This window comes from Zalophus californianus, chromosome 9, assembly GCF_009762305.2.
Source record: "Zalophus californianus isolate mZalCal1 chromosome 9, mZalCal1.pri.v2, whole genome shotgun sequence".
NCBI lineage: Eukaryota > Metazoa > Chordata > Mammalia > Carnivora > Otariidae > Zalophus > Zalophus californianus.
The window spans coordinates 117,957,813-117,970,649 of record NC_045603.1 but is presented as its reverse complement, the minus strand read 5'-3'; the positions used below and the strand labels follow the sequence as shown (position 1 = coordinate 117,970,649).

Sequence of the window (12,837 nt, the reverse complement as noted above, 5' to 3'; positions counted from 1 at the left end):
ACTTGAGAACTTCAGAAGGTTGATTTTACTAGTTTACTTTTCAGATTTGTGACCAAGGGTGTGTGTGTGTGTGTGTGTGTGTGTGTGTGTGTGTGTGTGTGTGTGTGTGTGTGTGTGTGTGTGTGTGTGTGTGTTGGGGGAAAGGGGCGGAGTCAAAGCCCAGGCAAATGAGCACAAACTTTTTAAAGTTCAGTTGAAGTGACTGAAATTGTGTGAAAAGTAAACAACCTCTTTGTATGTGTTAATCAGGTTCTAAACAGTGCCAGAAAGTGTTTACTTAACAATATTCAGCATACACCTTTGTTTTTCTTTCTTTCTTTCTTTTTTTTTAAGGGATTTCTCCGAAATTTGCTATGTTCAGCAGTTGGCTGTTTAGTAACGCGTCTATCAGCCTATTTGGGAGGCTCATTCTGTGTCTGAGATTAAAGGAACCAGAGACCCGGCGTTCAGTGCCTGCCGGTGATCCCGTGTGAAATGTTTTCCTGCCCCCGGCTGCGGAATCTGGGCGGTTTGCAGCGGTGCAAACAGGCGGTCTGGGTCTTGGGTCAGAAAGCCCATCACCTGTTGGGGCCTCGGGCGCGCGCGGCGCAGGGTTGGCCCAGGGCAGGGGCAGGGGCAGCGGGCGGCTCGGGGAGCACAGCCTCCCCCCCCTTCACCCCCCGCCTTCCTCCGGGACAGTCCGGCGGGCGGGCGGGCGCGCGGACGCGGGGACGCAGGCACGGAGGGCCGGAGGGCCGGGGGGCGGCCCGACGCTGGAATGCAGTTTTCTCGGGCGAGAGAGACTTTGCACCGGAGTGGAGAATAGTTTGGGGTGGGGTTTCGCACGGTCCCCTCCTCCCCACCCGCCGGGCCCCCTTCCAGGCGCTTTCTGGGAGCTTTCCGAGCTGCGCTCTGAAGTTTAAAGAGCAGCGAGGAGCTTGTGCCGCAGGCAGGGACAATGGAGGAAAATGAAAGCCCGAAATGTGAGCCGTGCCTTCCTCACTCAGCAGACGGCAGACAGAAGCAGGGTAAGTAACAGACTCATTCAAAGATGGAGTTACAGTTACGCGGGTTCCTCGCCGGCGCAGGGCAGAGAGAACGCGCATTTCTTGGGGGGTGGTGTGCGTTTTCAGAACTGCGTGGAGAGCTGTGATCTCTTGGGTCTGACTTTATCTCAGGCAGGCTTTTCTTAAGCAGCCAAAGAAGTGGCGTGGGGATGCCCCATGTGTGGCACAGTGAGCAAGTCCGTATGTGTTCTGTCTCTAGGCAGTGACAAAATACAGATCGCTGAAAGCAGCTTTTCGTACTCGCTGCCCCAGCCGTGGGAGAGAGGAGCTGTTTCTGGGAAGCTGTCTCTGGGACGGCAGCATTCTCATTCATTGGTTGGGGGATCCCATGAGGCAAAGGCATGCTGCTCGCAAGTTTGGCGGAATTTTAGGGTTAAATTACAGAGTGTAGAGATGTTTTATTTTACAGATCGGAACAGCAGGGGAGCACGGGTACATCCGGATGATAGATGGGACTGTGTGGATCTCTGCATGCTTTAATTCAAAAGTTGGGAGTTGTTAGACAATTTTGGTAAATTTTCTCCAGGCAGTTTTCCTTTAATTGTGTTTGTGATAGACTTGTCTTTTCCGTAGGGAATTTCCAGAAGCTTATGTTGTTCCAAAGAAATTTCACAGTGGCGTTGGGTGGAGAAAGAACTTCTCTGCTCTCCAGTCTCTGACGTCTATGATGCCAGAGCCTATCATATGGTATCATATAGGCAGCATGTTCCGAAACCCGCACAATGCGAAACCATCCCCGCCCACCGTACCCCAGGTTCATCCAGGGGCCAGTTAGGAACTGAAAGAAGCGCTTGCGGGGCTGCAGTGCTCTGCGTGGGAGTAGGGATTATGCACAGGGGAAAAGGTGTGTTTTAAAAAGGCAAAAGGGAAGTAACAAATGACTCATCCACACTGAAAATGCAAAACTAAGCTAGACTGAAGAAAAAGGAATTACAAGAGAGAGAACACCCCCATCCCCCTTACCCCCTTAACTCCCCCCGCCCGGTGAAACTCAGGAAACCTTAAGCTTAGTAAACCCCCGAGAAGCCCCCATTTTACAGCCATCAGTCTAGGTATCTGTTTGTGCTTCTAAAACAGAGCACTCTTCCTTGAGGGCGCCTGGTCGGTGGGGTCCGGTGGGAGATAAGGCTTCCTTCCCTCCCTTAATTGTTAGGACAGTATCCTATAGCAGGGATTCAGTCTTTGGGCCTCAGTTGAAATAAATGACACAGAATCTAGAGGAGCAATTAGTGGGACCAATTTAAGAAATAACTTTCCAAACTACCACGGCAATTCAGAGATGCTTCAGAGGCTGGAGATAGTTGGGCTGAGGGAGTGTGATCACTTTATTTACTTATTCACTCAATGAATATTGAGCATCTGTTAATGTAGTAGTTACTGTTTTAGCTGCTGGTGACCCAGCAGTGAACAAAGTCGATGGAAAATACTTGCCTTCATTGAACTTAGGTTCTAAGAGCCAAGTTTGGAGGGAAGGGGGTGGGAGAGAGAGACAATGAACAGATAAGCAGAATATATAGCATGTTAGATGGCAGTGTTGCCAGGTTTAACAAATAAAAATACAGGATGCTCAGTTAAATTTGAATTTCAGATAAGCAACGAATAAATTATTTTTGTATAAGTATATCCCATGCAATATTTGGGATATACTTATGCTAAAATTATTCATTGTTTACTTGAAATTCAATTTTAGCTGGGCATTTCATATTTTATCTAGCAACTCTACTAAATGGAATTCAGACTATAGGGAAACATAGGCAGGGAAAGGGAACAGGGAGTACGTATGGTTGCAGGTGAAACTGTAGATAGGGTTATCAGGGAGAGCTTCACTCGTGTATATTTGAATAAACATCTGAAGAGGCAAGGGAGGCAATAGGCAAGAACTTGTTCGAAGAACGGCAAGGACATGGGAGAAGGGTGGGAGAAAAGAGGTTAAGAGGTAATCCCAGGCCAAATCACACGGGGCTATGAGACTCTGGCAGAGATTTGAGCTTTTTTTTTCAAAGGAGGTAGGGAGCCCGTCTGACTTGTTATATAAAAGGGAACTATTGGGTGCTATACTGAGAATAAGCCAAGTGGGGGTAGGGGAAGGGCAGGGGGGCCATTTCAGAGGCTTCTGTAGGAAACCATACAGAAGCCTGGACCAGCGGGTAGTAGGACAAGTGGTGTTAAGAAGACAGGTTCTAGATGTATAATGAAAGTAAAGCCAAAAGAATTTGCTGAGGGATTGAATGTGGAACATAAGAGAAAAGGAGGAGTCAAAAGATGATTTCAGAAATGATTGGTCTGCCTAGCCGGAGGAATGGAGTTGCCATCTACGTAAATGGGAAAGCATTTGAGTGCGGCTGAGAGGAGAGGGTGTTTGTGGTTTGGAAATGGAGGAGGAGAACAGGAAGTCCTTTGGATAGATTAGGATGGAGATGTTTATCTCACATCTAAAGGGGGATGCTGATTGCCGCGTGGATATTCTCCACTGGAATTGAGGAGAAAAGTCTAGGGTCAGTGGCAGATCTGCTAGGATTGGGTTTGTGTGTACAGGTCATGGTGTGCTCTGGGGCGCTTGAGCATTTAGAGGTCAGGGAGATTGGGAGGGGTGGCTGGAGAGATTGTAAGGGTGAGAAGTATTCAGGTTAGATGTGTAGGGTCCCACTGAGTTCTGGGTGAAGCAAGGCTGTGAAGGAGAATGGCTTCCATTCCAGGTCTTCGGTCAGCATGAGGACCATACAGGGAGGCCAGGCCTCTGCTCACATCACCCATGATAACCCATGCCCACTCCCAGCCTGGCACTCTTGATGGTATTCATTTCTGTATCTGTTTCACTCAATTACAGCGTAGTATGCCAGGGCAGACCGGGTAGTCTTCATCCTTCCATTCCCTGCGCCTAACAGAGCACCAGGCACGTAGAAAGCACTCAATAAATATTTCTTGAACAAAAGGCTAATGATCCCACTTGAGGGCTTGGAGTTTGCCAATCTACTATAGATAAGGATCCCTTGGGTGATCATGTAAACTTACTGTCTAGACGGAGACACTTTTGAGAGTGAAAAGGCACCCTATAAATAATTTTGCTGGGACAGCACTTGTAACGCACAACTGTTTAGGCAAACTGGGGCATATGGTTGCCTCAGGAATAGCTCTAATCAATGAGGCTTCCATGGCTGAATAGGCAGCCTGCTTAGATCAACAACAGTGTGAATGTGTACCTTGAGGTGCACCGTGCAGAGTAGGCACTCAGTAGTTATTGGCTGAATTGCAGTCTAAAAATCTGACACTCCCTTTGAAGGCCAGGGGCTTTTCAGAGTGATCCTGGGGTGTTCCTTGGGATATATATCAGCCCACAGCAGCCCCGAGGTGTCTGCTTTTCCTCAGGCCCCTGAGCTCTTGAAACCCCTGGGCAGGTGAAGTGTTATCAGTCCACCTGCTTGCCTCCCCCAACCCCTGATTCACCAATGTTTCAAGATAGTATTTGCTTTGGGAGGGGGGTAATCATTTTGCAGTATATAAATGTATCAAACTGTACCCCTTAAACTTGCAAAAAAAATAATAACATTGGCAGCCCCCACGGAGCGCAAGCTTGGGGAATCCCAGATACTCACGTCTTTGCTCAGAACTCTAAAACTGCCCCATCAGTCTATCCCTTACCTGTTTTATCCTCCCGAGCACTTATTACGTATTATTTGTTTGTTGTCTGCATCCCTAATTATAATGTGGATCCTCTGGGAGGCAAGGAGATTATGTCTATCTTGATCACAACTTCATTACATTTCCTAACTCCTTTTAGTGTACGGAGCAGGCACTCATACATATTTTCAAGAATGAATGAATGAATCATCTGACCAACACTTGAGATGAGAATACTTTTGGGGGGAGCAGAGGGACTGTTCCTCTTTCGTCTAAAATCTGTACCAGAAAGCTTCTTTGTCAGTTATTTAATTTTTCAGGCTTTTTAGGTGAATCGTTATCATGGTCTGATTTCAGCTGCAATTTCTGTGCCAATTCGTGTATGGTGGTGATCTGTAGGATATTAACAAGAGAACTGGCCAACCAAGGAACCCTGTGGGCCCCCAGCAGAATATGTGATATATATTAGTCAGATAGGCTAATTATAACAACCCTGAAATCTCTGTGGTTTAGCACAGTCAATGTTAATTGTTTGAACACAGTGGAATGCGGACATTCCTGGCCAGGTGGATCTCCTGGGGGCCCATCTTTAGGCTGACTCTGGGACCCCATTCCCCAAGGCTTTGTCAGCTTCCACTGGAGCTATTGCATTCAACAAGCCAAAGACGAAAGAGAAAGAGCATGGACGATTATTCAGGAAGTCTGGGGGCCTGGGACTAAAGGTGTCTCACCTGACTTGCATTGACCAGAGGAATTAGTACGAGAGGCCCCATCTGGATGAAGGATCCTGGAAAATACAGTCTTTCTATGTGTGCAGCAGAAGGACATTATAGTTTGAAGATACAGAAGGACAGAACGGCGTCACTGCCACGGTAGGTCCGAATAGACAGCCAGACAAAACAGCAACTCCTCACGATGGTCTTATGACCAGAGAGGAACTTGGCACAATTTTAAAAGCTACCCCTAAGAGATAGCTAACCAGGACCCACTATAAGGAAGCGAGGGACTCCTTCTCAAAGAGGCTGTGGCTTACCTAGTCTTAGCTCAGGAGTAAAAATCTCAGGGAAGTGTCGTTGCTGGCTGTCAGGTAGAAAGCGGGCATGGCATGTCCAAATGATGCAAGGTCACAGACCCCTTGCTGGAAGTCAGCGGACCTGGCGGAAGCCATCGGAGCTCCCGTGGTCTTCTGCCTGCAGGATAACTTGCTGCATCTCAGCCAGGAAGCCTTTGAAATTCTCTCTCGGGGGCGCTTCTGCCCTCCTCACCCCTACTTCTGCTCCAGGGAATGTTGGAGGGGCTGTTCTCTGCGCGGAGCTCCTCTTTTGCTCTTTGCCCTGCTGAGAGTGACCTACAAAGGAGGAGTTGCCCTGGGCTGGGCAGAGGCTGGGAGCGGCAGGAAGGGGAAACTGAAAGCCGTGTGTTCATGCTACAGCTTCGTTATTTGTTTGACACGGATTCCCAGAATAGCAAGCCGCTAGACACACCCATACTTAAATGTTCACACCCATACTTAAATGTTAGCACCCAGGCGCGTTCCAGACGAGAAATAGAGCTGTATTTCTGTGTTGATGGCATTGTGGATAATGAGAATCGGCCGGGACTCGGATCCCTGGCTCCACGGCTGTGGAACTGTGACTCAGTGTCCTTTGCCTGGTCCCCTCTTGTTTGTTTCTATCCCTGCTTAGTTGGTCTCCTCAGCCGAGAGGTCACATTCTCCCTGATAGACGGGAATGGTGGAATTGTCCCCTCTACTTCCTGCTTGGGAGTTGGCAGCTCCCAGGAGCTGAGCCTCCCTGAGTAGAAGGCTCCAGTGACTGGGATGCGTGGTCAAGTGGCTTCGTGTGGAAAGTGGTGGTGGGTTGTGGTCGGCGGTGCCTGTGAGGGTGGAACAGGTGCCTGGTGGTGGGATGGGAAACAGATGGGGCCCATAGCTGAGGGCGGTAGAGGGCGAGAAGGTGAGACACGGGGAAGAGTGAGCCCCGCCGGCGATTGGATGTCCGCCAAGGGACGGTGCATCTGGTCATCGGTGCATTAGCCATTGGTGCTGTTGGCTGCTTTCCTCCAAGTCACATTAAACTTTGTTAAGCAACTGGAGACAGTTTCGAAGAATCCACAAGAAAGGAAAAAAACGGCAAAGTACCGTAAGGTTGACATGACCTTCCAGTGCAAAGTGTTAGGAAAAGAAATAGGGGTTTAGAGAGTCAGCAAGTCGGAGCTGCTCAAAGGTGAATGGTGACAGAAGATGGATTCTGAACGCCACCCCTCCCCCTCCTGTTCCTTTCCCAATTTATCTGAAGGAAGAAAGTGGAACTCTTTTCAGTCTCCATGGGGCTACTGTTCTGGCTGCCTTGACCTATTCTGAGGATCCTTGGATGAAACAAAATAGTTCCTGTGAGTCTGTGTGGCAGAGCAAGGCAGAATGGACCTTTCTGCCCCTGCTGGTATGGGAGGCGCCATCTGGGGGTCTGTGTGTGTGCCCGTGTGAAGGAGTGACCTTCCCAGAGATTCAACCCTGCTAATTAATCTAGCTGTCCTGGATAATTTTAAAAATATGTTAATGATGTCAAAAGTAATCGTAAGAATCTGTATAAAAGTCAACAGTGTTATGCCAAGTATACAGGTTTTTGGCTAATACAAGACTCATGTACACACATACACACTCCAAAAGCTAAAGCTAAACCAGATTGCACGCGTATTTACCAGCCTGACATATGGCGTCTTCTGCATCTAGCTTCATTCAGCAGATCCTGTTACTCTGTTTTATTCGAGGAGACACCACAGAAAAGGTAGTCGTCATGTGAGTCCACGCAATGAGAAGGCAACCTAAATAAAGGATACAGTTAATTCCTCAATATCTTCCTAATCGATAGTTCCATCTTCTTCCCCTTCTAAATTTACTGCTGAAACTAATGAAAAGTAGGAGAATTAACCAATTTGGCTATTTTTCCCTCCCTTTTCCTCATCGGTGTCTGATGGAGATGCTATAATTAGCAAGGTAACGAGAAGTGAAGAGAAAACAAGAAGAATTATTCCCAGAACACTCTTCTAGGGATGGAAAACCAGCCTGAGTTTAAAATGTTTTCTATGCCTAACCAAAGGGTGTTGTACCTAGAGTTCTATAGAGAGACGTTTCTAGACAGTGAGGTGGAGCATGCGTTGGTGGCGTTGCCTTTAGATGAGCTAGTTTATGCATCAACTGGACACTCTGGATATCGCAGGTGTAAAGTCTTGTTTCTCTATCTGAGACTCCAGTCTAGAACTTTGAAATATTGGATTTCTTTTTCTGCACATAATTTTTCAGGATACATAGTTAGCAAATGAGCACATCTTGGAAACTTCTTTAAAAAATAAATTAGAGTAGATTTTAAAGGATGTAGAGCTGGAAGACTGCATACCTATTACTAGTCCACCATCCTCATTTTATTAATGAAGACGGTGAGGCTGAGAGACATCTAAGTCTAGGGTGAAAGGCAGAACTCCCGAGACCCCCACTCAGGGCTTTTCCCCAGGAATTCAGTGAACAGGGCCACTCTGTTCTGCCTGCATCTGTGTAGGATGTAAGAACTATTCCTCATGAAGAGAATCTGAATGTTCATAACATTCTCTTTCTGGTCTCGTTTTTTAAGAAGTAAGTGCCTTTTTTTTCAGTTAACTGTAATATGTGAACCCGACACCCCATTTGCCAACCATTGAGAATGAGTAGGGATTCCCTATCCAGGTCCTGCAGGTGAAACACTGTCATTGTCTGGCTCACTTGCTCCCTTCTATGTAGAAATCAACTTGTCCCTTAAAGGCCAGGTCAGAGGCAGGGTCAAGGCCAAGGGTCTAGGTCAAGGCCGTCCACACATACCATATCTCTTCCCTTTTCACTGTGTGTTTTAAAGTCCACTTCACATAAAATATGTCTAAGCCTTCACATCCCCTCCATTCTTACCTGATAATAATGTTAACCTAATAATATTCTAATGCTTGTTTGCTTTGTTCTAATGGGAGGGGGGACTGGAATTTTTAGGCAGCTCACACGTCCGTGATTATAATAGCTATTTTTGGCCTCTGGGATGAAATAAGTGTCTCAGAAACCACCTTCAGATTGTAGAAATATAAAAGTCCTGTTACCAGCATGAAATTGTAATTAAAAATAAAGAAATAATCAGAACCACTGGAGTTAACTTTTCTATAATTACAGATGAAGGTAAGGGGTAAGTTGCCTGCAAACTAGTCTGACCAAGTGTTCTCGTTTTGAATAACCTCAGGGAAGGAGTCAGAAATAGCCGACTTTTTTCTGCAACTTTTCCTTTTAGTGCGATTTTTCGTATTTCCTTTGATTGTTGATTTTTTTTGTTCCCTTCTTGCCTGAAAAAAAAAAAAAAAGTCTGTTAGGTTACACTTACACATTTACCGCCGCCACAAACCCTTTTGGTGTTCTGTAAATGAGATTCTAGTGAGATCATTAATTGTGAACTGTATTTTGTTCTTTTTGTCTTTCAGAACAAGGAAAAAGCAATCTACATGTAACGTCATTAGAAGATGCAGAATGCCGCAGAACCAAGGAACGCCTTTCTAATGGAAACAGCCGTGTTTCAGTTTCTAGGTCTTCCCGCAATATCCCAAGGAGACACACTCTAGGTGGGCCCCGAAGTTCCAAAGAAATCCTGGGAATGCAAACGTCTGAGATGGACAGGAAGAGAGAAGCTTTCCTGGAACATCTGAAGCAGAAATACCCACATCATGCTACCGCAATCATGGGCCACCAAGAGAGGCTGAGAGACCAGGTAGGAACAGGTCCCCATTTCGCTATGCACAGCTCATTCTGAAATGAATACGAGGGAAAGCAAAGTGACCGGCCGTTCAAAGGGGAAGAAATAGTTGAGTGGATTGTGCCTGCCTTTGGGTTGTTCCAGATTTCTTTTGGGCCTTGGGAGGAGAAGGCAGCCTGCAGGTTGGACCTGAAAGCTCAGTTCTCTTTGTCGGAATGCCAGAGAGGGGAGACCCAGAGAGCATGCAGTTCACCCAAAAGGAGTGTCCCGATGTTCAGCCACAGCTACATCTGACGTGCAAGCAGTGAGGGGCTATTACTTTCCCGAGTGAAGCCTCGGATCAATTACTGTGCACTCAGATAGCACTTGAGTGCTTAGCACAGTGAATGAATACATGGATACATACATCAATACATTTTGAGGGTAAAGTGGAGCACAGAGGGAGAGACTTAGGGTAAATGCCTTTTCCTTAGGAAGCTGACGTTAGGGTTCTGCTTTTGCTCTCTCTCCTTTTTTCTTTTAATCACAGATGTTTCCCTTTTGCATTCTTGGCTTTCTGCTGCCATTAGCTACCTGTTTTCCCAGGTTATCTTGACAGCTATACTTATTGTCACCCAGCTGTGGCTTGGGATGTTTTTGTTTCTCGGCCATGTTCAATGACTTTTTTAGCAGACAGTGCAGTTTGGGGGTCACGGGGGATGGGAGGCCTCCTCTGTAGCCCTCACTGGCATGTTATCAGATTGACCTTTGAGGATGGAGAACATGGTAAAGGAAACAGAGCCCACTCCGCGATAGATGTGGTCGGGGAAGAGGGTGGGCTGTTATTGGTTTCCACACTCCAGGTAGAGAGGCACATTCAGTGTTTTAAGTCAGATGACTTGCCAGTTAACTGGCTACAAAAGTGATGTCTAACTAACTCAGCTTTTGGTCATCCGTGGAAATGGAAATTGGCATTAGCCTGAATAGTTTGAACTTCTGCTTCATCCTCCGTCTCATTTTATGCATTTAAATTCAACCTTCTCTTCTCCGAAATCTTTATTAAAGTGCCTAAAAATATAAAATGAGCTTTATGGACTGTATGTTGGCTTTTTGTTCACATTACCAAAAGGCGGCAGACCCAGAAGAGGAGAGAAGAACCAGGAATCCTGGTTGATGTACAGCAGATAAATTCTTTAGTAATTAAGAAAAGGATGACTCTTTTCATTTCAAGTGTATATAGAAAATATACCCTATTTTATTTATTTACTTACTTTTGTCCCATAGTTTTATTAAGATAATATTGACATATATAAAAATATCCCTGTTTTTTCATTGTTAGTAGAGTCAGTATCTATATGTCATGTGTCATGTTTTTATGAGACACCATACTTTATCCAAAGTGGTTCAGATGGAGAAAACTCAAACTTAGAATAGTTGCAATCATGCAGTTTTCTAAGGAAACGTTGAAATTTGAATCTGGTTAAGTCTGAGTTCAGAATCCTTGTTTATCCCACTGTTCTGGAAGTTGATCCTTGCCTATAGAGCAGATAGTATGGTGAAAAAAAAAATTCCTTCTACTTTTCTAGGTTTTTGACTCATCTAATAATTAAATTGGTATAAGACAGATTAACAGGAGAAAAACAAACAAAAGTTTAATTATATGTATACCTCCTGTGTGTACATGGGAGAGACCCAGGAAAACTGAGTAACTCCCCAGAATGGCCAAAGCCATCACCTTAAATACCATGTTCAGCTAAAGACAAAAGAAGATGTTGGGGGTGGGAGTCAGTTATGGGAGGTTACCAGGAAAAGCATAATAATTGAGGATAAAGTTGTTATGACCTAAAATAATTTAGATAGTGTGCCTGGTTCAAAAAAAGAGCTATTACCAGAGATTACTTTTTCTCTGAAAGACCTATCTGTACAGCAGAGCAAACATCTGATTATCGAACATCTCTTCTTATTGTCCTGTGAATCACCCTCCTCCCCTTTGAAGCCCCAAGCCCCTACTCCATCCCTTAGCTCAGGATGTCATATAACTGACCCTCATGTCCTTGGGTCTCATATTCTTATGGGGCTCCCATACATACATAATTAACTTTGTTTTTTCCATGTTAATATGCCTTATATCAATTTACCAGCCAAAAAACTTGGAAGGGTAAAAGGAAATTTTTTCCTCCCCAACAGTCTGTACATGGGGTGTAAGGGACATGGTGAGGGTGTGTGTGTGTGTGTGTGTGTGTGTGTGTGTGTGTGTGTGTGTGTGTGTGTGTGTGTGTGTGTGTGTGTGACTATGGGGACAGGGGTGAGGGTAAAGGAGGTTAAGAAATTGATAGTGTATTGAATGAGGAGGGAGAATGTATTTTTTAAAAGTGAGAAATATATTCATTTTGCTGAGAAAGTGAGAAATTAGTATTTCAAAATGGTAAATTTTCCATGTTAAAAATATTTTAGTTATTATCATTACTGTTATTATTCGTGAGCTCATAATTATTGCTACTGCCGTGATGATGAGGGCTTTGGCTAAAAACTCTCACATGGGGAGCCTAAATATAACCTGAAGGGTGCATGGGATCAGATGACAGGGAATAATGACTGTGGCTTAGTGGCCGCCACCTCTGATCTCCTATCACATACATCTCCGCCACAGGTGTCTTCTGACCATGGGTGGTCAGCTGTCCCTTTGCTGGGTAATTCAGGATGAATTCTTGGGTATTCCAAGCTGACTATTTAAAGGGGGAAAGATTCTGATGCGTGGATTTGTGTATACGTTTGTTCCTTCCATTGTTGGGTTGCAGATGAACCCTGATCAGCATTGTGAACATCAGAGATAAGCTCAGGCAGTTAATGGTTTGGGAAATTCCTATGGACAGCCCTTCATCTTCTGGCTTTTCCATTCTTTTTCTCCTACTGTATGTTTCGTCTTTCTTGTCTTCTCCAGGACACCCTTTGTTCCTCCCTGACCTTAAAGTAGATTATTCTCGGCTTCCTTTGTTGGAAGATCGTATGACCAGCCATAAGGAGGAATTCAAATAGACACGTCCGACCACTTTAATCTAATATTGAGGTTCTAAATACCACATACTCTTCTGGTGGCTGTTTTCCTGGCTGCCTCCCAGAGAAGTGGCCTTAATGAAAAGAATGCCGCTGGGGCAGTGTAAGAGTAAGATGGTAACCGTGCTGCATCTAGCATTTCACATGAACTATCTGGGTACTGAGGGAAGCTAGATTCCAATCCCTTGGGATTAAACCAAAGAAAAATTTAGAGCATATCTTACATTTCAAAATCTGAGCTCAAACACTGGGAGAGTCATGGTTGAAAACTTGTATTTGAGCCTTTGAAAGTCAGTCAGTCAAGAATTTTCTCCAGTCTGAATTACTGAAAAGAGGTTTCCTTAACTCCCTTCTACTGTCATGCAGATGACCTTTATTGCAGC

General features: G+C 45.3%; 1 protein-coding gene and 1 long non-coding RNA gene across 16 annotated transcripts in view; one reads left to right on the top strand and one right to left on the bottom strand.

Moving 5' to 3' along the window:
• LOC113922604 overlaps positions 1–6,007 on the bottom strand; it is a 39,943-nt gene extending 33,936 nt beyond the window's left edge. For both annotated transcript variants that reach the window (XR_003520001.1, XR_003520000.1), the window contains exon 1: positions 5,698–6,007. This is a non-coding gene — a long non-coding RNA (uncharacterized LOC113922604). The remainder of the gene's footprint in view (positions 1–5,697) is intronic.
• Positions 1–12,837, top strand: part of KIAA1217 (KIAA1217 ortholog) — a 703,089-nt gene that overhangs the window by 419,220 nt on the left and 271,032 nt on the right. For 5 of the 14 annotated variants that reach the window (XM_027594698.2, XM_027594696.2, XM_027594694.2 and 2 more), the window contains exons 1-2: positions 484–1,007; positions 9,153–9,436. In XM_027594698.2, coding sequence (XP_027450499.2) covers positions 938–1,007; positions 9,153–9,436 — 354 coding nt within the window. In that variant the 5' untranslated portion in view covers positions 484–937. Of the gene's footprint in view, positions 1–479; positions 1,008–9,152; positions 9,437–12,837 lie in introns of those variants that run through there. The other 9 variants (XM_027594707.2, XM_027594693.2, XM_027594701.2 and 6 more) reach the window with 6 other exon arrangements.